This window comes from Asparagus officinalis, chromosome 2, assembly GCF_001876935.1.
Source record: "Asparagus officinalis chromosome 2, Aspof.V1, whole genome shotgun sequence".
NCBI classification, from domain to species: Eukaryota; Viridiplantae; Streptophyta; class Magnoliopsida; order Asparagales; family Asparagaceae; genus Asparagus; species Asparagus officinalis.
The window spans coordinates 83,511,778-83,537,699 of NC_033795.1; the positions used below are offsets into that span (position 1 = coordinate 83,511,778).

The window sequence follows — 25,922 nt, forward strand, 5'->3', positions numbered from 1 at the left end:
ATTGTCTATACTAGGTTTCAAAGACCACCTCACATTCCAATTTAACTCATTATGATAATTAGGAGTAAAAAGCTTTGTAAAGATAATTTCTATATGACAGCTATTACGGTTTAAGACTGTATATTACTATCTGTCCATCATTGAAATCTTTCCAAAAAAGAAAACCATAATTAAGTAACAAATGTGTTAAAAGTGTGACCAATATGTTTATCTTGGTGAATTGTCATAGATGGAGCAAGATAAAGTTAAGTTTTGGTGAGCATGGTGATATAAATCATCAATCAATAATTTGTTTGGTGGATCGCATAGTTTAATTAACTATAAAAAAACTAATTCCAATTTACAATACTAAAAAGGAAGACTTATCCTATATATGCCTGATATATTGATAACAAAGCAATTCATCACTGTCAAATGACCAATCAAATCAATACTAGTAGACAATAATTAAAAAAAACAATTTCCACTCTATTTAATTCCATATGATGCAATGTGATTTAACAATAAGTTGAAGAATTTGAAGGATTAAGTTCTTCTACTTCAAAAAAAACTTTGCTTAATTATAAGCAATAAATTGCCCCTATACCCTTTGACATAGGATATTGCAGGCTATGAAAGGTCATTACCGTCCTATATATGCATTTTCTTATAGAATATAATCGCTTGTGTGGTTCTTGTCAAGTATTTGAAAAATTGGTTGGATCAGAGACCCAATCAATTTAGAAGATGACAGTACAAAATTAATAACTTCTTGCAACCACCTGAACAGCATGCTGCATTACCTCATAACCCTTTTTGACATAACTAAATATTCTTTGATTCCTACATCGGCTTGCAGCTCTACATATTTCAATTGACTTGGTCTCTCTCATGTTAGCAATTTGTCACAGTCCTAACAAATAACAAATCCAACCTGTTACTAGGTTTACAAGTTCATTCTCATGTTAATAATACTTAATACACCGAAAAACTAGACAGAGCCCCGCATCATATTATTATAGACAATTCAATCGATCGAAAGAATGAAAACACATCCTAATAGCATTCACCAAACCATAGTTAGTCACAAATCGTTATCGATAATGACAAACCAACATGGGATAAGAATCATAATACATCCTTAAGAGGTTAGAACCTGTATTAGGTGGATGTACCACATAAAACCTCAAAGTAAGTCAATAATCAGCCTCACATAGAAAGGAAAACAAACCAAGCAAAATCTCAGTAAAAGGTTAAAAGAGGCAAAGTAGGGAGGGAAGTGAGAAAGTTGTGGCAGATGTGAGACGTCTATCCAATTGCTGGTAGAGATCTTTCAAATTATTTTGATTCCGTCCATCTGCCCCTTTTGGCTTCTAACTCTCATTTTCCCGCTCTCGTTTCCTTTGTTCAAACAGTGGAGTACTGGATGAGTATGTTGATGCTGTGAAAAGGCTAGCATGTGAGATCCTGGATATGTTAGGTGAAGGGCTTGGGGTTAAAGACAAGTGGGCGTTTAGCAGGCTTTTGAGAGACAAGGACAGCGACTCTCTGATCAGAATGAACCACTATCCTCCTTACCACAACACTGCCGGCAGCAAAGATGGTAAGGGCAGCAACAACTGTAGGATAGGATTTGGAGAACATTCAGACCCTCAGATCATAAGCGTCCTCCGATCAAATGATGTCGAGGGACTTCAGATACTGTCATCATCGACTAATGGCGATGTGTGGGTCCCGGTGGTGCCTGACCCCTCGGCGTTCTTTGTAAATGTCGGCGACACACTTGAGGTGGGTTTTACTGGCGCTCATTCTGGTGCTTCTGAAAACTATGAACCAACTCTCAAAAGTTGTTCGGTCTTTTTACTGGGTGCCAACTGTCTGTGTGTGTGTGCGCGCGCGCGTGCACGTGCACGTTTGAGAATCGTTAGTGTCATGACTTCAAATTTTAAAAGAGGAAAAGATGTGTAATATAGTTAAACTGTTCAGTAGGAAAGACCCATATAAAGGAGACAGACTAGGCTAATCTACTTTCGAACCAAATTGACTCAAAAAGTATTACCTTGTTTGAGTCACTGAGTCCAAGCATTCTAACCATATAACCACGTAACTGGTTATTCAAAGTGGTTCTGAATCCAACCTCATGTCTTTTTGTGAATCAAACTCACACATGAACCCGAAGTCCGAAGAATACTTTGAAAGTTTCCACATAACATGTGAGCAACCAATCTTTAGGATCCATTAAATTACATCTATCAAGTTGCTCACTATTTCCTTTAGTTTGAAGTATGTGAAGTATGCTAACCAGTTAGTATTCTACGCAATGCAGGCTTTGACAAATGGGAGGTTTATTAGTGTGAGACATAGAGCTATGGCAAACTCCTATACCTCAAGATATTCGATGATTTACTTCGGTGCACCTCCTCTCCATGAATGGATCTCTCCCCTCCCTGAAATGATAACACCCTCAACTCCTCGACGGTACAAATCCTTCACTTGGGCTGAATACAAGAAGATAATGTACTCGCTTAGACTTAGCCACAATCGACTCAGTCTCTTTCAAATGGACGATGATGAAGAGAGAACTGATATGATATCATGGCTTTGAGAGACGTGTGTTTGATTGACCACCTCTAAGCCTATAATGTTCCAATGAAAGGCAGATGGGGTGCACTTCAAGCTGTCCCCAAGTTTTGCTAATGGCTATTGAATGGAACTGAGGAGGGCGATTACACGTCGAATGCAGTGTAAGTAGGTGTGTTTTTAACTTATAATGTAGGGGGAAGGGAGATGTGTGTGTAGAAGAAAAGTTATTTGTAATATATATGCGCTAATGTGTGGATTTTGATCAGGTTGGGATATGTTCTTTTCCTTTCATCTTATAGGTTCAGGTACTTGGGAGTATTTGTTGCTTCAGCAACAATACATTACAAGTTAATCCTAGTAACGTATAGACCTCAAAGTGACTCGATCATGACTTATCTGTAACCATGTTTATTCTCTCCAACAAACAAGAGGCTCTAATGTTTCTTGCAAGGTCGTTTCACAGCATAGGCCATCCACGCAAGAAATAACATCCAGCTTCATATCCACAGTACAATATCACAGCATGAGACTTGCTACTCCAAGAATTTATAGAAAACCATAGTCATAATATCAGACATGAACAAAATAAACACCATCCTACTTCATATCCGATATTACTTTCATATATCTATCTCCATATAAGATCAGAATCCAACAATGACATTATGAATCAAGTGTGTGTTTGAATCCTTTAATTTACATACATACAACAATGTATCATATAGACTACAGACTTAAACCCAAACCCAGTACAAACGTTAGCAGTAACGCGAATCATGGGCCGTGTCAAAAAAACATACAGCCCAAAACCTACACGATGGAGCCTTCTAATGTTCCCAATCTCTAAGTTAGCCACCACATAGAGCCCAACTAAAATAATGAGCATCTATTGTGGGCTAGAAATAGGTTAAATAATGAAATCTATTCATAAACCAATCTCCGGGTTTAGGTTTTATTCTTCCTTCCTCTGTACAGTATGAATGTATAAGAATTACTAGTAGTATACTTAGACAAGGACTTGGGACTTGGCAGCAGAGCGAGAGCACTTTTTTCGGGCAGACTTGTTTCGGCTACAAGCACAGCCTTCTAGAAGCTCGAGGTCTTCATCACAAGTGAGAATAGAGGCCAATTCAGGATTCTCAAGGAGCATTTTAGAGGTGAGGTATCCAGCAATAGTCCAAGTTTGATAGAGACGGGATTGTTTACCGATGAATCTTCCAGTTTTCGTGTCATAGTATTCCGGCCATTTGTCATTAGAGAGTCTCTTCTCAGCCACCTCTATGGCTTTTTGAGCAAGCTCAGGCCTTCCCATTTTGATGCAGGCTAATGTGAACTAGAGATGCACATTGGAGAGGATTATGTTAGCAGGAATTTACCTGCCATAGGAGAGTAGGCCAAGATCCGCCATTATGGTATGACCAAGGACTGCAAAAGATAAGTTTATGTCAAATGGAGTTCCTCAAACGGAGTGAACGAAGAATCAGTGTATGTTTTACATGAAAGAGTCATCTACCTTGACACAAACTGTCTATATTTGGTTTCTGCATCAACCGAGACTTATCATTTCAAAATGTATCCTATAAACTAGAACTCTAAACAGAAGGTGAAGGACTGACCTAATGATACAGTCATCACTCTCAGTTAAACAGGGGAAAGATATTGGGAAAGATAAATGAGATAAATGACAAGAACAAGAGGCTAGATGGTTGAAAAATGACCATGACAATTTAGCACGATACGGTTCATTTTGTCCAACGAGCAATTCAATTTTTCCAATAACCCTAGATCAGCTAACTGACACTCAAAATCATAGATATAGTTTATTCTGTCTTCAAGCAGGGTGACATATTTGTGTTTCATTGGAGCAGTACACATGTAGATCTGCTAGGATCAATTTGCTGTCAATTTAAACTTTAAAGAATCTCCGTGCTTTGACCTTAGTAGAATAAACAAACATGCTATGTTCCAGTGGTTACACTTAAATATTGCTTTTCTGTTCTAAAGTCAAGCCTTTGTTTAGTGTTTACATAGTGCGTGCTGACTGTTGCTTAGTGACAAGCATTTGAAGCTTCAATTTCAATATGTGTCCAGGGTAATTGAATCATTATTCAAAGGTTATGCTGTTGATGATAAGGTATTAGAGCATTAGGCTAAGGTAACAAGGAATTTCTTGACACACAAAATTTAAGTAGAATATTAGGGAACTAAAAGTACAAGTGTTAATGAAAACTTACGTATTCTTGGGATCGCTGCCAGTGATTATCCTCCATTCCTCGTACTCTAAAGCTGGGTAGCAAATCTTGAGAGGCATATTGCCCACAAGATCATCCCACTTCTCCTCAATAAGATTTAGGATACCCTCAGCTTGTTTTGGGGTGGTCAAAGATGAAACAATGGCCCAAAGATTCCCTAGCGAGAAGAACCTGAAATCCATGTGAGCAGGCTGAAGATTACCAATGAGATAACCTCCTTGTTCAGGCATCCAGTCTACTAGCCACGAAGGAATTTGTTCAGGATAAATGTTGAACTTGTTAGTAGCATCATGAGAGTATTCTTCAGTTTTATAGCGGTATATTTCATTGATTTTTCTCATATCCACCCAATAATACTCCCTCACGTGGAAAGATAGTGCACTCAGCCTGTTATTAATAGCACGTATCAGGTTCTTCGATCCATCATTGACAGTGATCATCTCACGGGAACACCTCAGAGCTGAGTAGAATAAGGCCTGTGGAATAGAACTCATCAAACTCTCGACACTATCTTACTAGTTACTGCTAATAATACTAATCACAGAACTGGAAGTCTGGAACATAAGTAAACAGTTTGACACCTGCCACAGGCATGATCATCATGTGCTAATAATAACCAGTCTGCAATAACTACAATAAGATTTGTACATGTAATACTCAAAAAACCATATAAGGGATGCATGAGGGGGGTATGGGAAAGGGATGAGGTTGTCGAGGTGGTATAGGGGGTGACTGATGGAATTTATCTCACACAGAGAATAATATAATAACTCATATAGAGGTAAATTTGCATCCATTTAAGTGTTGGAGTTACATTTACTTGATACCCATGTGGCTTTCACACGGTCGTGCATCTTATCAGGTATTAAACATTTAACACCGATCATATGATCATTTTCTAACTGTGATGTACACTCAAATTGATCCCATGTAGGCACCATTCTGTTGTTGAGGCATGAATAAGAAATTAAACAGGAGGCATTGAACGAAATCTAAGTGCATGCAGAATGGTATAATGTGACTAAGTTAAAGCCAATCTGGAAATTTTTTAAAACTATTATCTTCTCATTATTGCAAGAGATACACCATCATTACTCAACCTTACTTGAATCTCAAGAGGATGCCCATGGATGCCCATCCTGCGGTCTATCATGCAAGAGCCATCAGTCACTAGCAAAGTAGGGAACATATCAAACCCATCTGATAAACATAAATTCAAGATGAGCCTGATTCCCGTTTGTACATCTACTCTCTCTTGTAATGCATAATCCCCAGTAATCTTCCCATAAGCTCTCAGCAATATGATCCACCATAATCCTGCCAAAGTAGAATGTTTCTCATGCTGATTAACTACATAGTTCTTGAAGCAATAACAATCTGATAAATCTCACATACAAATGCATTTATTATGACTCACCAGAATCAACTGGGGCAACTCGTCCAATGGCCGATTCACCAAAATCAGGATCCAGGACCTCCTCAGATGATCCATTGCTTCCATCCAAAGTTGCATTTCTGACCTTAAAACTAGCAGGCATCAATCCTTGTCCTGGGCTGTAACAATCTACAGTCTTTTCCCAGCTCTGCAAATTACAAAAAGGCGAAGGCTTTAGCATTGTGAAATAGCACGTTTAAGATTAACTCACAAAGGTCGTAAATGGAAGAATACAGATGTTGAGTTCATGACAACACAGTTTACAACCTGATATTTTAAGTGTGGCAATACTATAAAATCTGTCGGCAACCTTTTTTTTGGGGCTGCTATAAAAGCTTACAGGGTCAATATCTGTTAATGTTTCCATAGAATCGTCTGGATGGATAAAGATTTCTAACATCAGTGCTTTCAGTTGATCATTAATGCATTTTACAACCTTACCTCCAGGAGGGAGAGGTGGGGAATAAGCTTACTACCAAAGAACGACAAGCATGGAGGCAGCAAACTAAAGTGGGCTGCAAATCAACAACCAAGACCAAGGGCTTTCTTCTAACTAAGAAGAGTCACATCAAATAAATGCTTTCTAAATAGATCTGATCACATACAGTACATGAGTGAAATTTTAATGACAGTGACCTAATCATTTGAAGAGGCAAAGATGCCATATTATAATGCCACTATTTGATAACATGCAATAGCTCTTTATTAAGGTATCCAATAGATAGCGGCTAATAATACAATGATATACTTTGTTAGAACTTAGATATGTATAAGTCACAAAAGATGCAATTCAAATCTTATATAACAAAACTGATAAGTTCAGTGTAAAAATAGCTCAAACAATTATAAGAATAATATTCAGCAAATGATAGATCTGATTTTCAAAATTGCAAAACAGTATGACGCCAAAGAAGGCAGCTTTTAATTATCATAGTTTGATAAAATCAAATGTGATCTCAGTTCATTATGACAATTTCCTGAGGGAAAAGAATCACTGGCCAGAGGCTCTAAATTAATTATTGAGGTATGTACCAAGGTGAAACTATGCAACTATGTATTTCAAATTACAACCTAACAGCCAAATAATTGGGAATATTCAAATTATTGTAGTAGGAGGTAAAACCTCAAAGCTCAAACAAACTTGCAACAAAACTGTCTCTTCCAATTTCATATTGAAAAAATCCGAAAATGGCGGAATATAAGCTGATTGCTAACCAGAAATTACAAAATTGTGTCCAGCTACCGATATCTTCCGATTAAAAGAATGACTCTTTTTTAATTCCCAATTGCGGCGGTTTTATGCATTCACCAATAGTGACAATTCTGCACGAAAACATTACACCTTCATCCTTTCCAAATTCTATCTCCGGGACAATTCCACGTTAACTATCCAAAACAAAACCCCTAACGCAAAATCAAACGTTCACCTAATCCCCACAATTCATTCACAAAAAAAATTCAACTTTCCATAAAAAGTAAATTTTTACCTTATAAATTCTACTCTTGTTTGCATTAAAATGTTGAGACTGATTGCCAACCTAATAAATTTTAAATTTAGGCCAACCTACAAAATTTATCACTTTCATTATTAGTTTATTCGCCACTGCCACAATTATTATATGCAGCAAGTTCTATAATCGGAAATAAGTGCATCTTTCCCAATTCTTACCAAAATCAAATTTTCGCCCAAATCCTCAAATTAATCCGGAAAAATAACAACTTTCCCCCAAAAAACTAAAAATTACCTGCAATTGCAAAGTATGCAACAAGAAATTCTTCACGATCTCGCTCTCCCCCTTCAACAAAAAATGCCAGCGCCGACGCGCACGAAATTCCCTGATAAACACCTGATCGTAGTTCAACGGGCCCCCGCCGTCGCGCGATCGTCTGCCGCCAGCGTCCCACCCCAAGGGCTCCCGCAGTAATTCACCACCGCCTTCCTCAAACACCCCACGCCTCCCTCTCCATCTCCGTCTCCTCCGCCACGTCAGCCCTAGTCTCCTCCGCCACGTCAGCCCTAGCGTCCTCCCTCCTCGATCCATCGATCTCTTCTCTTGATCTTCTCCACGATCAGGGCTTGACGCGAGGTTCTTGATGTAGATCGGGTCGAAGGCCGATCCTGGCGCGCCGGAATCTGGTCCGCCGACGTGGACATGACGGCGGCAAGTATCAGCGGGCGCGGCGGCGCGCCATGGTGGGGCATTCGGGAAGGAACTTAGGGCCTCTGGCGTGGTTGGGGCATTTCGGGAAGGAGTGGAAACTCCTGCGGGGGCATTTTGGGAAGAGGGAGAGGAGACGGCAGCAGGGCTTCACGGTCGCGGTGAGTCCCATCGGAGCGGTTGCATTCATATGAAAAAAAAAATTACAGGGGGTTATCTGCAAAGAAATGTTAGATTTTGTGTGTGTACTGTAAATAAATTTTGTCGGAAGAAGGGCACGAGAGAAAACTGCGGAGTGGTCTTGGGCGTTGATTGATTTTTTTTGGAAGAAGTGAAAGGGAGGTGCCGGAATCGATCTGTTAATTTTATAGCGCGGCGAGGAGGAAGTCGAAGCCAACAGGAGAACGGCCGCCATTAATTTTTTTTTATTTTTTATTTTATTTAATTTATAAAATATTTATGGATGTCAGAAGGTGTATGATGGAAATTACATAATTACCCTCCTTGACAACTAATAAGCTGGTTCTCCATTATAGGATTATCTTGATTTTGATTTATTATTAGGAATAAATTGATGAGTAGTAGAAGAAATCTTGTTTATGTCATATTATAAAGGATATTTATGAGTGTTGAAAGTAGTCATCTCATGGTGACTTGGACATTCTAAGATAGTTAAACATAAAGTTTCAGACATATAATATATTTGAATATTAAAACTTAGGTTGTTAAATAGAGATCGGTAATATAATTTTTTAGAAGTGTCTCCTTCTCATATCTGAAACCATTATTTCTATTTCTTTTATGAATTTTATTATTTAAAAAGGCTTCTACGAGGTTTATATCACATGACTTCGATCGTGCTTTATATTGATGTTAGCTACGTAATACAATCCTTTTTTTTAATAAATAGCTGTGACTATCTATATTACCAAAACATTTGCGATAAGTTTTTGCGCTTTTAAACTTTTTTGAAAGTTGGTTGCAAGATCTCTGTAAATTTTCAGTAAATAATCGGCATCAATCAAATAATAGTGGATAATTAAATGATACAGCTAAAACTTAGGGGTATTATTGGCAAAACAAGAAATATTGGATGGTCATTGGTCATTGGTCATTGCATCGTTAGAAATATCAATATCCAACTGCGCGCAGAGAGCCAATCACGTGGCAGCACCGACCGCGGTGGGATCCGAATGCCTGTCGCACGTGACTAAAGGACGATTTCAAAATATCGCGATATTCATTGAACCTTATCATCTCACACAACAACGGTAAGATCTTTTATTTCAATTTGTCGGTGGATTATATATGAATATAATAACTTAGTCTTAACTTAAGCGTACTTAGCTTATTATGAGCTTAGTTCTTAATTGCTTCTAACTAAATTATATATTATAATTAGATTGTTTTTAGTCATCGTCCTTCATTTAACTGTACTCTTATTATCTATTCTAATTGGGGTATTTTAATCAATTCTTATAATTAATTCTATTATTATAGTTTAATAAGAGTAACATTTAATTTCTTAAGGAATGGAATTGTTTTTCTTAATCATACTTCTCAGTGTACCTCGATGATCACTTTCACTTCTACGCTTTCGTGCTTAGCAAATTTGTGTTTTATTTGTCCGGATTTTGTACAATTTTATTGGGTGTAAATATCAAGAAACCCACCTTAACTTTGGAAGATTATTTAAAAATCTCTTTTAACTTTTAAAATATATAAAAACTCTCTTTTAACTTTCAGATTTTATTAGAAACGTCTTCTTTAACGTTAAAATTTTATCTAAAACCCCTAGAGCTTTCTGATAACCCCTAAAATTAAAGGGGGTATTCTAAAATTTTGAAAGTTAAAGAGGAGTTTTCTAATAATCATCCAAAGTTAAAGGGGGTTCTATGATATTTAGCCGTATTATTGGTGTTATAATAGTTGTATGTGATATATTTTTTTAAGAACTATTATGTAATATTTTTTTATAATTTAATTAGATACACATCCTATGATTACAACCATGAACCGAGCTTGTTCATGCATTTCTACGGGAAACGAGATATCTAAATGTCGCGATATGATAAAAGACATCATATCTCGGGACCACAAAGCAAAAGATCGGATAAGAGCTTGTCTGGTGCTGACATGGCAGAGCTTTTTGATGATTTTTCTAACGTGCTTTTTTTTTATTTTTTGTGGGTACACGCCTCTTTTGGCTTCTTGCTCACGATAAACCATTTTATCAACTAATTTTCTATTTTTGTAAATTAGAAATATTTATGGCCACCAACCCCTTGATGAAACGTGTTGGGATTTTATATAAACAGAAGGGGGAGTAAACTTGCACTTTTCATTGTTTCAAAGAGGGGGGAAATCTTCGAAAATGATACGAAGGAAGGGAGAAAAAAAAGTCGCATATGTTTCGAATGGTCTGTTTAGCAAAATCGACTCGACCTCTTTTTGGCCTGTTGGTCAAAAAAAAAAAAATCTATTTTGCTAAATATTTAGCAAAACGGTCTGTTTTGCTAAATATTTAGCAAAATAGGTCGCAAAATAGGTCTATTTTGCAAATTTTTTTTTCTTATGTGCATTCGCGTCTCTTTCGTTTCGTATCGCATTATCCATAATAAACCCTTTTTTTTTGTGTGTGTGTGTGGAATTTTTCAAATATTGTGGTCACAAATCCCGGTGAAACGTGCGCCATAGTCATAAAAATGGGAAATGGGTGTCAATTTGCACTTTTCTTGACCTTTTTGGTTTGGAGATATTTGCTCGAAAGCAAAGGGGGGCCGCCTTCCAATTTCACGGTCATTGTCAAGTTTCGTTCAAGTTTTCGTTGGTTTGGGGTTGTTTTTTTTATTGGACTGGCTCAACGTTAAGCATTGTGGGGGTGGGCTTCTATAAAATGCGCTCTTCATTAATCTGTAGAGCATCATGTTGTGGATTAATGATGATTTGTAAATGAACAAAAGAGGGTGGAAGGCGTTGAAGTTTGCTCGGGGGGAAAAATAGAAACGGAATTTGTTCTTGATTCTGAAACATTGGCTCTTCCCGTGTGAAACGTGGCTACCTTCACCCCATGTTGTTCGGGATTCAGATTCTCTCCGCTACGAAAAAGTTTTGGTATTGGAGAGAGCGCTATTTCATCGTTCGCTAGGTAAATCAACAGTTATTTTAATGGCGTTCTTTTGAGTGTTAACTAACGATGAGTGCTATTATGAATGAACCATAATCATTCACTAGATAAATTAAAAGTAGTACTCTCTCAACTATAGTCTAGTAGTGCAAATGATCTGAATCATATTGTTTTTGTATCCGATTCCAAATAAGAAGTAAACAGCAAGGGGACACATTGTTCCCTGAAATATGATTAAAAATGGGTAAGCAAGCAAGGCAGGCAACGAGCACCAGTGGTCTAGTGGTAGAATAGTACCCTGCCACGGTACAGACCCGGGTTCGATTCCCGGCTGGTGCATTATTTTTTAATCATTTATTTTTTTTTCATGCAAAATAATTGTATTTTTGGGTTCTATTTTATTATCACTTGGAGCGTAGCAACGCGTTGAGATGGCCGAGTTGGTCTAAGGCGCCAGATTAAGGTTCTGGTCCGAAAGGGCGTGGGTTCAAATCCCACTCTCAACATACATTTCTTATATGTTTACTTTTAAATTTTTATCCTTTTCCAATCTTTTTTGCATGGTAATGATTTTGTCCTTTTTCAATATTATTGGATGCCTATATGCAATTATGCACGCCATTTCCATGCAGCAAAAAAAAGCAACTATTATGATACAAAGTTTAAAGCTGATCAATGATCTAAGCATAAAATTTACACTCCCTGTTTGAAAATAATCAACTGATCAAGATGTTCAAATATTCCAACTCAAAAAAAGCTCGACAACAATTCGAACAAAGATGATGGATCGCCTAAATTTTTAACAGAAAGAAGTTGGACCGAGAAAAATGATGGTAGGAACCTCATCAATTAACCGATTCAAGCACTCTGAAAGAGTCCATAATCCGTCTCAGCTCCTTTTCCTCCTCCAAGAAAACATCCTCAGGTGTTTGCAACCTCAACTCATACAGTCGGTTGTTTCCAACACCGAGAACGGATAGATATCGCCTGTCCCACTCAAGACGAGGAATTCTGTCCTGCGGCATGACAGCCAGCTCGTTGTTATTTGCGTATGACTTAATATTCACCTGTAATGATGTACCAAAGGTTAGCTAAAACTCGTGGTGATTTGAGAAAAGTTAGATGCTCGTAATCGTAAGATACTAGCGTAAGATTTTGGTCAATGGTTCCTTTTTATTGATTAAAGTTAGTATCACGGTTAATAGTTCGCGGTGAAGTCCTTTAATGAAATTGTTCATTGATTCAAATGGTGAAAAAGGTTCGCGAAAACTGCATGGCCAAGTAGAGGCCTATCATGAGCCAATGAGTGTCCTACAAAAGGAATTTATGATGAACTGAACCAATGAGGGTTCCACAAAAGGAATTTTATGATGAACTAAGTCCAAAGTAGACTAAGTAGTAACTTGAGCAGAGTGTTGAAGGCATTGGGAACTAAGTACGAAACTATGGCCAAAAGGTTCTGGAAAAACTTCCTAAAGAAACTATATTACAGCTTATAATTCTCTGTCTTATAAAATCAAACAATTATGAGGATTCAAATTTTCATCATTACAAGAAGTAGTGCATTTCTTGAATGCCTTCACTTCTGCATGGATTTATAGGATTTTCTAATTTTGATGGTATTTGTTCTAACCTTGATTTTCTTCGACATAAATCCTCATTCCTAAATTCCGCATATGTGATGGAGATTATAGTGTATTTATTCAAAGAAAATGCTGATGCTTTATTCTGATTTAGGAATATAACTAGGGAATAGGGTAAGGATACAGATACCAAGCCCCAGATCACAGAAATGAGAAATCGTAGTTTGGAGGAGCTAGAGATTTATAGAAGCAAAATGGAAGTAAGCCACCAGTCCAATAGAGTCTATGGTTTACATAGATAGGGATTTAATATTTTCTTAAATTTACGGTTTGTTATTTTTGCCCCTATTTTTGAATTACTCTTCACCATTAGCTGACATCTGAGCTGAGGTGAATTCATCACAAGCTCCATGGTATAAAGACGTCAAGTTGCTTTCAGTTTTAGGAAATTTCTAACAGAATATGAAGAAAGAAACAACATGCTCATGTATAGAGTTCAACTGAAACAATGTTGAAATGCCCTCAGAAAACATTGGGAACAAAGAGGGGGTAAAAAGGCTACTTTATAGTGTTGTACCTCAACTTGATAGTAGAGCTTCCCATCATCAGCGACCCTTGATGACGAAGTTAGAATGTTAGACTCACGGCGAACTCCAAGTCTCGTAGACATGAACTCAGTCAAATATTGTTTGAGCACCTTCTCTGCAGCTGCTTGTGGAGGCCCCAGATCTTCCACGCTTTTAAATCTAGAGGATGACGGAGAAGATAACTCTACTGATATGTTCTCATCAAGGACAAAAGGATCCCTGAAAAATATATCTGCACCAGCTCCTTTAACTTGGATCCAGTTCTTTGGATACAAAAAGGAGTAGCCATCGAAAATATCTATATGCTCCCTAAATCCAACTGAGAGTTCAGCTAAGACAGCTTCATGAGAACTCAGCTGCGAAAAGATAAAGCTTGAAACCAGAGATGCAATGATGTTCCTCCTGGGAACTTCAAAAAATATATGTCTGGTCATCAATAGATAGTATATTAATAAATTCTGATGGTAGAAGGAAAATGGCAATGGTCTACAGAAGACAAATCAAAATTGGATATTAAGTTTATATAACGCATAGCTCGAATTATAAAGCTAATAATTATAATATCACAGAAAATCCTTCAGCCTCGTACTCATGCCATGGGAGCAATCAACTGAGAAAAGCATTTCCAAATTTTTGGGGCAATGTCAACTGCAAAAATTAAAGAAGCGATAATCAGAAGGAAAGCAAGAAAATATGTGCATAATCATCTGACTTATTTCTTTAACTTTTTTCCACAAGGTATTCTTTTGATTCTCCTTCAAGGAAACTAGATGTGCTTTTGGTAGGCAATAACTCGTAGGTAGTGAGTCAAATCAGAAACACGTCTCTTTTCCTTCTTCCCCTTTTTCTTTCTTGAGGAATACAACGGCCGTGATGAAGGACAAGAAAAGGATGAAATGTCTTTTTCCCCTCAACGTTTTGCTCTTGTCCTTGTATCTTTCATGTTAAAGTTGTTTATTCAATCACAACTAATAAGTTTCATTTGTTATTAGCAAAAGAAGAAGGCATGATATGAACTACCATGTATACAAGTGGCATATATAAATAAATTGCCACTTATCTAAAAGAAAAATCATGTGTTTCTGACAGTATTCAGCTGCCAATTTTATCTGACAAAAGAATTCATTTTTGTAACTTATTTCCTTCTCCTTGACCTCGTCAGGCTTGAACACCATCCTGCGATTCAACGCATGCTTGAGTAATAATAGTTAGCACATCTGGGTGACACGCTTTATATCTTTCCACCTTCTTTCTTTCCCGCAGCGTCACCTGCGAACAAGGGGAACTTAGGACAATTGGTATCACCGAATTTGGGCCAGGTGGGCCGAAGTGACCAAGCTTCATGAGCAAACCATCGCTTGTACTAATCTCACCACCAGTTCCCTCGGCATGGAAACTCCCTTAACAGAACACGACGATACCAATACTTAGAGCATCTCCAAGGGATCCCTTGGATGTCCCTTAATCTAGGGGGAACTTTAAGGGAGGAGTTGGTTCTTCTCCAATGGTTCCCCCTTAAAACTCCTCTACCCCTTAATTAATTATATTTAGTTTTTTAATTTTATAGATTAGGATTTAATTAAATATGTGGTTTATTTATAAATGAATAAATAATTAAATATTAATAACTAAAAATGATTAATTAATTAATTTAAATTAAGAAATTACCTTATATAATCATTAAATTAATTATTCATATTAAAATTCATCTCCCTTATATCTCCCTTAATTTAGCTAAGGGGCCGGATTTTTCCGGCCCCTTGGAGATGCTCTTAGTATCTAAATGATGCTTCCACGTTCATCCCACAAATCGAAAATTTCAGACGAACGATTATATTATCGAAATAGCACCAAACTGATATTAGAATGCCCCCATAGTACAATCATCGGGTTTCAACACTGCACGACTAACCCTATTTAAACCCTTTACCCATAACGCAACAAATGCATACCAAGCAGAACCTTCCAAGTTTCACAAATTCAATACAATTTGACAATCGGCCCAATCGCAATTCCTCGAGCAGACATCTAGAGAAAACCCTAGAGAGCGTGCACGTTGTACAAGTAGGGGTGCTCAGTTACAGCCCAAGATCGATCCTTTCATAGGTAAATCTCGCTAACGCGGGCTAAATTTGATGGGTCGGAATGCGATTCAAGCTTACATAAGCAAAATCAATCGAAACGGTCGCCAAGAACCCGAGAAACTGCTGCGAAACTCATTGAGCGAGATTGAAAAGAGAGAGAGAGAGAGAGAGAGAGAGAGTACCTGCGGGTTTGGGCGTCAATGGCTTAATTTGAGGGGCGCCTGAGGCTGAGATCGGAGCCCTGGATGGGGGCCTAGGGTTAGGGACGGGATGGATCCGATGGCGGCAACGGAGGCCATGAGAGAGCGCCAAAAATAGATTCGGTGAACGGATAGAAAGCTCAGAGAGAGGAAACAAATCGTCAATAGATGCGAAGCGGGTTATGGTTTGTGAAGTTCAACCCGACCCGACTCGTTATTCAGGCGAGAAACTAACGGGTTCGGATCTGGAAAACCACATCCGATAATTTATTTATTTAAAAAAATATTTTAAAAAAGAATTCCTCTTTTATTTTTGGGAAAATTGTGTCAGGATCTCAGAATGAATTAGCCTATGTGACCAGCGTCTCTGTATTTTAGACCTTGTGTTTTAGGTTTTCAGCCCCAAATACTAGCAGTATTAGCAGTATTTGTGCTAAGGCTCCATTTAGACTGCCAAGTAAGCAACGTGAGAGAAAACTCACCTAAAATTACTAATGACCTCTTATGACATGACATTATAATACTGGTAACCGCATTCACTCCCTTTCAAGTACTCTCTCTCTCTCTTCTACTATTAACATAAATCCAAAAATCCCTCTTTCAAGTACTCTCCCTCCCTCTTCAGCTGTAAACAGGAACCCAAAAATCCCAAATTTTATTTCTTTCTCCCTCTCGAATTTCAACTTATGGTTAGGATTTGCTCGGTGAAAATGGCATCTAAGTATCTGATCACGATTTCGATGTCGTTCATTCCAATGGACGATAGGGGCAAGACGACGGCGGTCGTGAAAAACGGTCCAAACACAAAACTGAAGCAAAATATGCTTCGTTGGTCGCACTTCGTGAGCGATGTGGTGAAATTAATGATGGTCACACGGCTTCCTCAATTAAAACAGTGTAGCACCTCCTATCTGAATTATTGATCGTGTCATCAATCATCATAACATTATCCCCAGACTGGTTATCATTGGGAATCCTATTTGAAATACATGTTGATGTCGGCGCAAATATCTTTAAATTTTGAGTTCAAAGTGGGGGGCAATGCTGCACATTTTTTGAAAATATTCAGATTACAAAATCAATAACAAATAAAAAAATTAAAAAAAGTTAATGCCCACGCTCAACATCCTAACTACAAAAATTAACATCGAACCTACTAGAGTTAACAAATACTCTCTTTAAAAAAAAGGACTTAGTGAACTCCCTCAACTCCGTCAACTCATTCAGCCACTAACTGGGCGGGGTGGGAAGATGGGAGCGTGGGAGGGGGCGGCAGCAGGGTGAGGAGCATTAACCTTGCAGAGTTCTGTCTCGAAAATAGTGATAAGTATGCCAAGCGTAATAATCGCTATTCCAAGGACAATGGTGAGGACAGTCAAGACTGTCTGGTGAATATGAAGAAACTCGAGACCAATCAACACCACAACCGACAAAACGAAAACAAGCTCATTCGCAATAATCATCTTTAGATCTGGGGTTCTTGTTCCCGTCCAAATAGCCACCATTACCGCAGTTGAAAAAACAAAGAAGACATAAAGCATAATCCTTACTGTTTCCAGCCTCAACAGTTCAACCTAAACAAAATGCAATATAATATTATTAGACAAAAAAACTAAACTTAAAACTAATTAAAACAAACGTATTAGGACGTTGGCCCTCACGTCTGCAGGAGGGTTTTGCCTCTTTCCCGGCAAGAATCCGCAAAACTTCAGTATCAAACAAAAAAAATTTAAGGTAATATATATAAACAAAAAATACAGACTGAACAAGCTAACCTTCTTGACGCCCGACAAATAGGACTGCTTGGAGTCATGGTCCCGCAGACGGGACGGCTCGGGTTGGTCTTTGTCACCATCCTTAACTTCGAAGCAGGAGAAAGCGTGGCGTTTGGGATTCTCTCCTGGGAGCACGCGATCTGGGGAGTTCAGGATGCTATCAGAGTCGCTCGAGAGGATTTCTGGTTGGGTCTCAGCACTACCGAGGTATTGCTTGGAATGGTAGATCAGAAAAGCGTGTGGCTGATTTTTTCCGTTTGATTAAAGGAGCGTATAGGCTGGTTTGAGATAGCTTAATGAAGGCGGAGGGTCCGTTTTAATGAATAGTAGGCCCCGGCCTCCACCCTAAAAAAGGCCCTAAAAAACGCAGTCGTTCGTACCCGCACGGCCTTTAACGGTGGCCCGCCGGCAAAGGCTGCGGCAGCGGCGGCGGCGGCGGAGACGTGATGGGCCAATCGTGCCTAAGTACGTTTGTTTTAATTAGTTTTAAGTTTAGTTTTTTTGTCTAATAATATTATATTGCATTTTGTTTAGGTTGAACTGTTAAGGCTGAAAACAGTAAGGATAATGCTTTATGCCTTCTTTGTTTTTTCAACTGCGGTAATGGTGGCCATTTGGACGGGAACAAGAACCCCAGATCTGAAGATGGTTATTGCGAATGGGCTTGTTTTCGTTTTGTCGATTGTGGTGTTGATTGGTCTCGAGTTTCTTCATATTCACCAGACAGTCTTGACTGTCCTCACCATTGTCCCTGGAATAGCGATTATTGTGCTTGGCATACTTATCACTATTTTCGAGGCAGAACTCTGCAAGGTTAATGCTCCTCACCCTGCTGCCGCCCCCTCCCACGCTCCCATCTTCCCACCCCACCCAGTTAGTGGCTGAATGAGTTGACGGAGTTGAGGGAGTTCACTGAGTCCTTTTTTTAAAGAGAGTATTTGGTTATCAATAAAAGAAGAAGGCATGATATGAACTACCATGTATACAAGTGGCATATATAAATAAATTGCCATTTATCTAAAAGAAAAATTATGTGTTTCTGACAGTATTCAGCTGCCAATTTTATCTGACAAAAGAATTCATTTTTGTAACTTATTTCCTTCTCCTTGACCTCGTCAGGCTTGAACACCATCCAGAGATTCAACGTATGCTTGAGTAATAATAGTTAGCACATCTGGGTGACACGCTTTATATCTTTCCACCTTCTTTCTTTCCCGCAGCGTCACCTGCGAACAAGGGGAACTTAGGACAATTGGTACCACCGAATTTGGGCCAGGTGGGCCGAAGCGACCAAGCTTCACGAGCAAACCATCGCTTGTACTAATCTCACCTCCAGTTCCCTCGGCATGGAAACTCCCTTAACGGAACACGACGATACCAATACTTAGTATCTAAACGATGCTTCCACGCTCATCCCACAAATCGAAAACTTCAGACGACGATTACATTATCGAAATAGCACCAAACTGATATTAGAATGCCCCCATAGTACAATCATCGGATTTCGACACCGCACGACTAACCCTATTTAAACCCTTTACCCATAACGCAACAAATGCCATACCAAGCGGAACCTTCCAAGTTTCACAAATTCAATACAATTTGACAATCGGCCCAATCGCAATTCCTCGAGCAGACATCTAGAGAAAACCCTAGAGAGCGTGCGCGTTGTACAAGTAGGGGTGCTCAGTTACAGCCCAAGATCGATCCTTTCATAGGTAAATCTCTCTAACGGAATGCGATTCAAGCTTACGGAAGCAAAATCAATCGAAACGGTCGCCGAGAACTCGAGAAACTGCTGCAAAATTCACCGAGCGAGATTGAAAGAGAGAGAGAGAGAGAGAGAGTACCTGAGGGTTTTGGCGCCGACGGCTTGATTTGAGGGGCGACTGAGGCTGAGATCGGAGCCCTGGGTGGGGGCCTAGGGTTAGGGACGAGGATGGATCCGATGGCGGCGACGGAGGCCATGAGAGAGCGCCAAAAATAGGTTCGGTGAACGGATAGAAAGCTCAGAGGGAGAGGGAGGGGGGAAACAAATCGTCGATAGATGCGAAGCGGGTTATGGTTTGTAAAGTTCAACCCGACCCGACTCGTTATTCAGGGGAGAAGCTAACGGGTTCGGATCTGAAGAACCACATCCGATAATTTATTTATTTTTTAATATTTTAAAAAAGAATTGATCTTTTATTTTTGGGAAAATTGTGTCAGGGCCTCAGAATGAATTAGCCTACGTGGCCAGCGTCTCTGTATTTTAAGCCTTGTGTTTCAGGCTTTCAGCCCCAAATACTGGCAGTATTTGTGCCAATGCCTCATTTAGACCGTCAAGTAAGCAATGTGAGAGAAAGCCCACTTAAAATTACTATTAACCTCTTATGACATGACATTATAATATTGGTAACCATATTCACTCCCTTTCTGGTACCCTCTCCCTCTCTCTCTTTTACTATTAACAGGAATCCAAAAATCCCTCTTTCAAGTACTCTCTCCCTCCCTCTTCAACTGTAAACAAAAGGAGAGTTGACCATAGCTGTGACGATTAAAAATGACAGATATTTGTTTGGTTTGCTACAAAAATAAATTACAGTAAATATTGAATGAAATATTTATTGCAGGAAATCAACTTTGACCTCATTGTTTGGATACATGCAATTATATTGCATTGAGCATTTGGTTGAAAAGCAATTATTACAAAAGGTACGTAGCTTTTCCATATAAAAAACTTGGGTGTAAATAATCTTCTGTTTACATTTAAAAGATTTATTTTCATGAAACGATTTTTTTTTTTTTCCTTTTTTGGAGTTCGCATTTTTTTTTCCTACCAAACAGCCCCTAAGATTGATAGTAAAACGTTATCCGTGCTCTACAGAAAACTACTACCATCCCCTTCCCTGGCTCTCTTTATTCATGCTAATTTCATATATTTTAACATGATCACCAGAGAGATAACCTCGGCCACATTATGTAATTACAAATTTAACAGTAAAAAGTTGTAGGAGGAAGGGGGGAAAGAACGAACAAATTGAGATTTAATCCATCACTTCTTTCCAACTCGAATACAAAAATACCAGTATGAGGTCCTACTATATAATCCAACATCATCAAAACCATGGTTTAACAAAAAGAATTGTGTTTTTTTGTGTACATTTTGCATACATTTCCATCGTTTTTATCCCCCTTCTGTTTACTTCTTGTGAGGCCTCATACGACGCTGAATGCTGACTGCAATGTTGATGAGAAGCGAGAAGCAATGGTCTGGGTAGCAAACTGCTGTATCTGTTTCTTAGCATCTGCACCACACAATAAACAAGAATCAATCAAAAGCACGTAGTTCATTAGTTAGTGCGTGTCTGTGCATGCACTTGTGGGCGCAAGCGTGTGTATGTTGCTGGATTTTTTGCGCCAAACCTAGAAGAATGCAGGATATTCAGAATGGAGGATTTTTCAAAACCATCCGTTTTTGAAATTTATTTTCAAAAAAACGACCTATTTCTACCTTAATTTCAAAAACCAACCCAGTTAGATGAAACTGGGTCGGTTTTTGAAAAAAAATTCCCAAACTTCACGGGAGTTGAACTCCCGTGAAGTTTTTTCTCATAACAAAACTTCACGGGAGTTCAACTCCCGTGAAGTTTGGGAATTTTTTTTTTCAAAAACCGACCCAGTTTCAACCAACTGGGTCGGTTTTTGAAATTAAGGTTGAAATGGGTCGTTTTTTGAAAATAAATTTTAAAAGCGGATGGTTTTGAAAATTTATCCTATTCAGAATAGAAGCAGAATTAGGTGGCATATTTTGAAGCAGTAAAAGAAGGATACTACGTTGAATTGAGAAAGGAGATTTTCCTAGCTCCTAACACAGCTCGATGAAAACATGAAGGTTGAGCAAACAACAGATTAAGATACTTTTAAGACCTCAAACTTTTCAACCTCTATAGTAGGAAAGCATCATCAGCAATATGTCACCAGGAGAAGACATGATTGATAAGAAGAATTTCTCTTGAACATGTTGAATTTTAATTATGAAGAAGAGTAGAGTTGAGAAAAATCAGAATACTTGAAATGTTGAACATACTGATTTCTTAAGAAACGTTCTGTTTTTCCATGTGAACTGTCCATTCACCAGCTAGTTAAGGCTGAGACATGATAATGAAAAACTTGGAATAGCGATTCAGAATGTATTTTGTGGTCTGGAGCAATTTGGACGCTAATATCAATTGAATCTCTGTTCCACAGGTTGGTTGGTGTACTTCCAATTCCTAGGTGCATGCTATGATGCTTTGCTAGTTCCATAAGTGATTACCGTTGGTTACTTTCCAATGCTAATATGTAATTACCATACCCAGTCAATTCCAAGAATTCGAGACCATGTGTAGCAAATTTGTGTTCATGAATTCTCAAGCCAAAAAAAAGGAGCAGGGCCTAGGATTCCCCATGCGACTGTAGTTTCAAGTTCATTAAGATGCAAACTATATGCAACTAAATTGAAGGGGTTTGGGAAGTTATTTGCCACAAATATCTTTCTTTAAATGAAGTGGGTAATAGACAAACAATAACCAATTAGATTTTACTATCATTCTTGCAGAGAATGTAAAAGATCATGGACTTAAAAGTAGTAGATTGCTCCGAAGATAATAAACTATAAACTATCAACATAGATTTGGCACATGGGGCCAAGATATGAAGAAAAATATTACTACCCGAAGTGCAAGTGAACTTTTTAATGAGGAAAGAACAAGTGAACGAACATGAAAACCATGCCTTGATCATAAAGTTGAAGAATGATATTTATGTGTTTGCACATGTCCAGTTAAAGGAGAAGTAGAATAGCTAAAGATAACATTGATGACTAGAGTTATATATCATTATGTGTTTGCACACGTACAAGTTCGGCACACAGGACAAGCCTTAAACAGCTTACCCTTAAGCTGCTTTACTAACAGTCTATCATCATGTAAAATACTCTTGAAATAATAGTACTTCCCATGCTTAAATTTAGAACCCTATTGATATTACTAAACGATAATCCTATAACATGAATGTAGATGGCAGAAACTTCAGAAAGAATTTTCAGAAATTGTAGAAAGCAAACACTTACCTTTGCGGCATTTAGTAAAACCAATAATATTCGCAATGCTAAGTGTCAAGCAAACTCCAACGACTAGAAGATAATCAGCTTGAAACCTTATAAGTGAAAATATTCCAAGGAAAATCCACGCAACAGCCTGCGTAAGGAAAAAAAGACTCATGTAACCACACACCAACATTCATAGTGACAATAACACCACTGGAGGTCTCATAGTTAACGTGTACATATTTATTGCTCCAGAAAAGTTATGGGTTACACTGATAAAGAATATGTATCCACATTGAGGTCAGAGAAGTAGTTTAAACCCCATTAACATGTTACATGTTTGTCTGTCGTGGAAAACCCAAGTCCTTGATGCAAAGCCCTGGTCGAGTTATGAAGAACCCAAGTCCATCATAACACCAGACACCATTCTCAATACTTGTGTTAAAATGGCTAAATTCTTTGACACCAATGAACCTGAACTTGAACCAGACTTATTTTTAATAGCTTATAAGCTAGGTTAGTTTTTTATGGCTTTTGGCTTTTATAAAAAAAATTAATAAAAATTGTATGGGTTGTAAAGTCATTTACTTGGTCAAACATACCTTATTTAGGTGGCTTATAAGTTAGTTTTTCATAAGTTGGGGAATCCCAGCTTTTTCAAATGGAACTTAGCTAGCTTATTTGTGATGTTACCAAATGGTTAGATATGAATAAACTAGATTATAAGCTACTTTGACCAAAAAATAAGCTCTCCCAAACACCCTCATACTAAAGGGACAGATTAGGGGCTGTCTACTTCCATGTTAGAAACTAACTAACGTCTGACTAATCCTTAAGTGGTTACATGACATTAACACATTCTTACTTATATTTTCTGTTGCCCTTTCTTTGTTTCAATGTCTATGCTTTTTTAACTCACCTCTCCATATAAAAAGATAAGGGCTAGTCATATGTCAAGTATTAGTCCATGAAAAATTAAATGTTGGCTCTTCGTTAGTGTGTGTAATGCAAATAAATGAAAAGAAATATACAAAATCGTGCATGTATGCCCTATCACATGCACAAATGAATGAGAATTAACAACTTAAACAACATTTGAAATGTCCTTAAGCCCACACGTATGTCTAATGGGGTTAAATTAACACTTTCGATATTGTCAGATGTGACCATGTATATCAATATTGGTTTGAGCCAGTAGCCCACAAGAAAATACATGGAAAAGACGAACCATTTACAAAAGCAATTGCAATTGAAAGGGTCTATGGTGTTCCACCCTAGATTAGACTTCAATATGCACTAACATCCAGTTTACATTCCCGAGTTACTTACCGTGAGATAGATTGTCCACCAAAAAAGCCATGAATCTTTCTTGTTCATCCTAGCAAGAGACTGACAACAGCAAGTTTCAAAAACACATAAGACACATGGAAAATCACAATAAAAAAAGAAATACGGAGTAGAAAGAACATCAAGAACCTCTTGGTCAAGGCACTCAAACTTCCACACGCTCTCTCCTTGCTCATTAATCTCATTCCACCACCTCAACCCAACCAATATCCGTCCGCTTACATTCTTAACAACCCAGAAATCAAGCGCAGCGAGAAGGACCGTAACCACGAAGATGATCACAAAGCTATTAAAGAATAGCGCAGACAAGATGTAAAATGCCAATGCTGCAGCCTGCCAATTTCACATGCAGACATACTTAATTTTTCCATAAATTCAAAAAAAATAAAAATAAGAAACAAAGCAAATAAATGTAGAGAAATTACCTTAAAGAGGACATGAAAGAAGCAAGTCCTTGGATTTGCATAGTTCTCCACCGGAGGCTGCATGCACAATTTTTTTCCGGAGATTATATCACGACTCGATCTAAATTCATTCAGAATTATCTAAGTTTTCGCAGATCAGACGAGATCTGGGCAGCGAAGTATTAGATCTCGATCAAACGCAATTACAACCGAAATTAAACAAAATCGTGAAAATAAAAGGCGGCAGCTTTGACCCCGTGCTTTGAGATCCAGGTTTAGATCAAATCGTTGCGATTTCATGAAAATTTTAAGAATCGGTAGCTACGGATCTGATGATTTTGCATGTAATAAACAACGGATAACCAAGCAAAATTCGTCGTAAATTGATGGAAGGCAAGGAACGCGAGAGGAATTGGTAGTACCTGGATCCGATCCATTGGATTCGAGATGAGGAGACTCTAGGGTTTGCTGCTAGCTTTCGATTTGAGATTTCGCGAGCTCAACGCATCTCTTTTGTGAGCGAGCGAGCGAGCGAGAGAGAGAGAGAGTCTACGGAGATTGAGAGAATGAGGCTGAGTTATGCATTTATTTACGATTGAGCCATGCACCCTGCGGGTCCCAGCTTCAACATGAACCGAGCCGCTTTTGGTTTGGTTTTCACCTTTTTCTTGTCGGGTTTTTTGGGCATGATAAACTCGGCACTTTAACACACACAAGATTGGTAAAAGAACAAATTTTTAAAACAGTCCAATTTAGAGTATTATTTTTCAAAATCGACCGGTTTTTTATTTATTTATCAAAACCGACCCGCTTTTATGATTAACCGGCTAATCACCTTCCTAAATAGTCGGGGTTGGCAACCCCGACTATTTAGGACCTTAATTTTTTGTGTTTAAGGTATCTAATCAGGGTTTAATACCCTTCTAAATAGTCGGGGTTGCCAACCCCGACTATTTAGGATGGTGATTAGGCTGTTAATCACAAAATCGGGTCGGTTTTGGTAAATAAAAAAAACCGGTCGATTTTAAAAAATAAAACTCTAAAGGGGTCTGTTTTAAAAAATTGTTCTTGGTAAAATATCTGTACTAATAATTCATGTGAGGATTTTATCTAAGTTGCCTAATAGGTTCTGAGCATGTGAATTTTTAAACGAAAGGTCACAGATTGTGAACAAACGACTTCATTAATAGAAGGTTAAGGATCATATTAAACATGATCAGATGGTTTGATGCTAATTCGGTTTGTTCTCAGCCTGAGGACATCGTTTTCCTCTTTTATGTTACCAAGATATCGGGTCCCTTCCAACGAACACACAAAAGTGGTTGGACGACGCATGTAA

General features: G+C 38.2%; 4 protein-coding genes and 2 non-coding genes across 6 annotated transcripts in view; 3 read left to right on the forward strand and 3 right to left on the reverse strand.

Moving 5' to 3' along the window:
• Nucleotides 1-2,878, forward strand: part of LOC109831455 (gibberellin 2-beta-dioxygenase 2-like) — a 3,498-nt gene extending 620 nt beyond the window's left edge. The window contains exons 2-3 of the mRNA XM_020398774.1: nucleotides 1,368-1,767; nucleotides 2,306-2,878. Coding sequence (XP_020254363.1) covers nucleotides 1,368-1,767; nucleotides 2,306-2,584 — 679 coding nt within the window. The 3' untranslated portion in view covers nucleotides 2,585-2,878. The remainder of the gene's footprint in view (nucleotides 1-1,367; nucleotides 1,768-2,305) is intronic.
• On the reverse strand, nucleotides 3,164-6,445 carry LOC109831908 (neutral/alkaline invertase 1, mitochondrial). Its single transcript, XM_020399384.1, has 5 exons — nucleotides 6,232-6,445; nucleotides 5,920-6,131; nucleotides 4,797-5,290; nucleotides 3,939-3,987; nucleotides 3,164-3,895 (listed from the first exon to the last, which is right to left on the reverse strand). The coding sequence occupies exons 1-5, from the start codon at nucleotides 6,428-6,430 to the stop codon at nucleotides 3,569-3,571; spliced, it is 1,281 nt and encodes a 426-aa protein (XP_020254973.1). The 5' UTR covers nucleotides 6,431-6,445; the 3' UTR covers nucleotides 3,164-3,568.
• On the forward strand, nucleotides 11,804-11,874 carry TRNAG-GCC. The gene has a single exon. It is a non-coding gene; the product is annotated as a tRNA-Gly (tRNA).
• Nucleotides 11,961-12,041, forward strand: TRNAL-AAG. Its single transcript has one exon. It is a non-coding gene; the product is annotated as a tRNA-Leu (tRNA).
• On the reverse strand, nucleotides 12,184-19,784 carry LOC109831909 (psbP domain-containing protein 1, chloroplastic). Its single transcript, XM_020399385.1, has 3 exons — nucleotides 19,615-19,784; nucleotides 13,696-14,114; nucleotides 12,184-12,602 (listed from the first exon to the last, which is right to left on the reverse strand). The coding sequence occupies exons 1-3, from the start codon at nucleotides 19,730-19,732 to the stop codon at nucleotides 12,381-12,383; spliced, it is 759 nt and encodes a 252-aa protein (XP_020254974.1). The 5' UTR covers nucleotides 19,733-19,784; the 3' UTR covers nucleotides 12,184-12,380.
• On the reverse strand, nucleotides 20,769-25,141 carry LOC109831910 (Golgi apparatus membrane protein-like protein ECHIDNA). The gene is made up of 6 exons (XM_020399386.1): nucleotides 25,006-25,141; nucleotides 24,605-24,661; nucleotides 24,309-24,512; nucleotides 24,162-24,221; nucleotides 22,857-22,983; nucleotides 20,769-21,051 (listed from the first exon to the last, which is right to left on the reverse strand). Exons 1-6 carry the CDS (start codon nucleotides 25,018-25,020, stop codon nucleotides 20,963-20,965), a joined length of 552 nt encoding a protein of 183 aa, XP_020254975.1. The 5' UTR covers nucleotides 25,021-25,141; the 3' UTR covers nucleotides 20,769-20,962.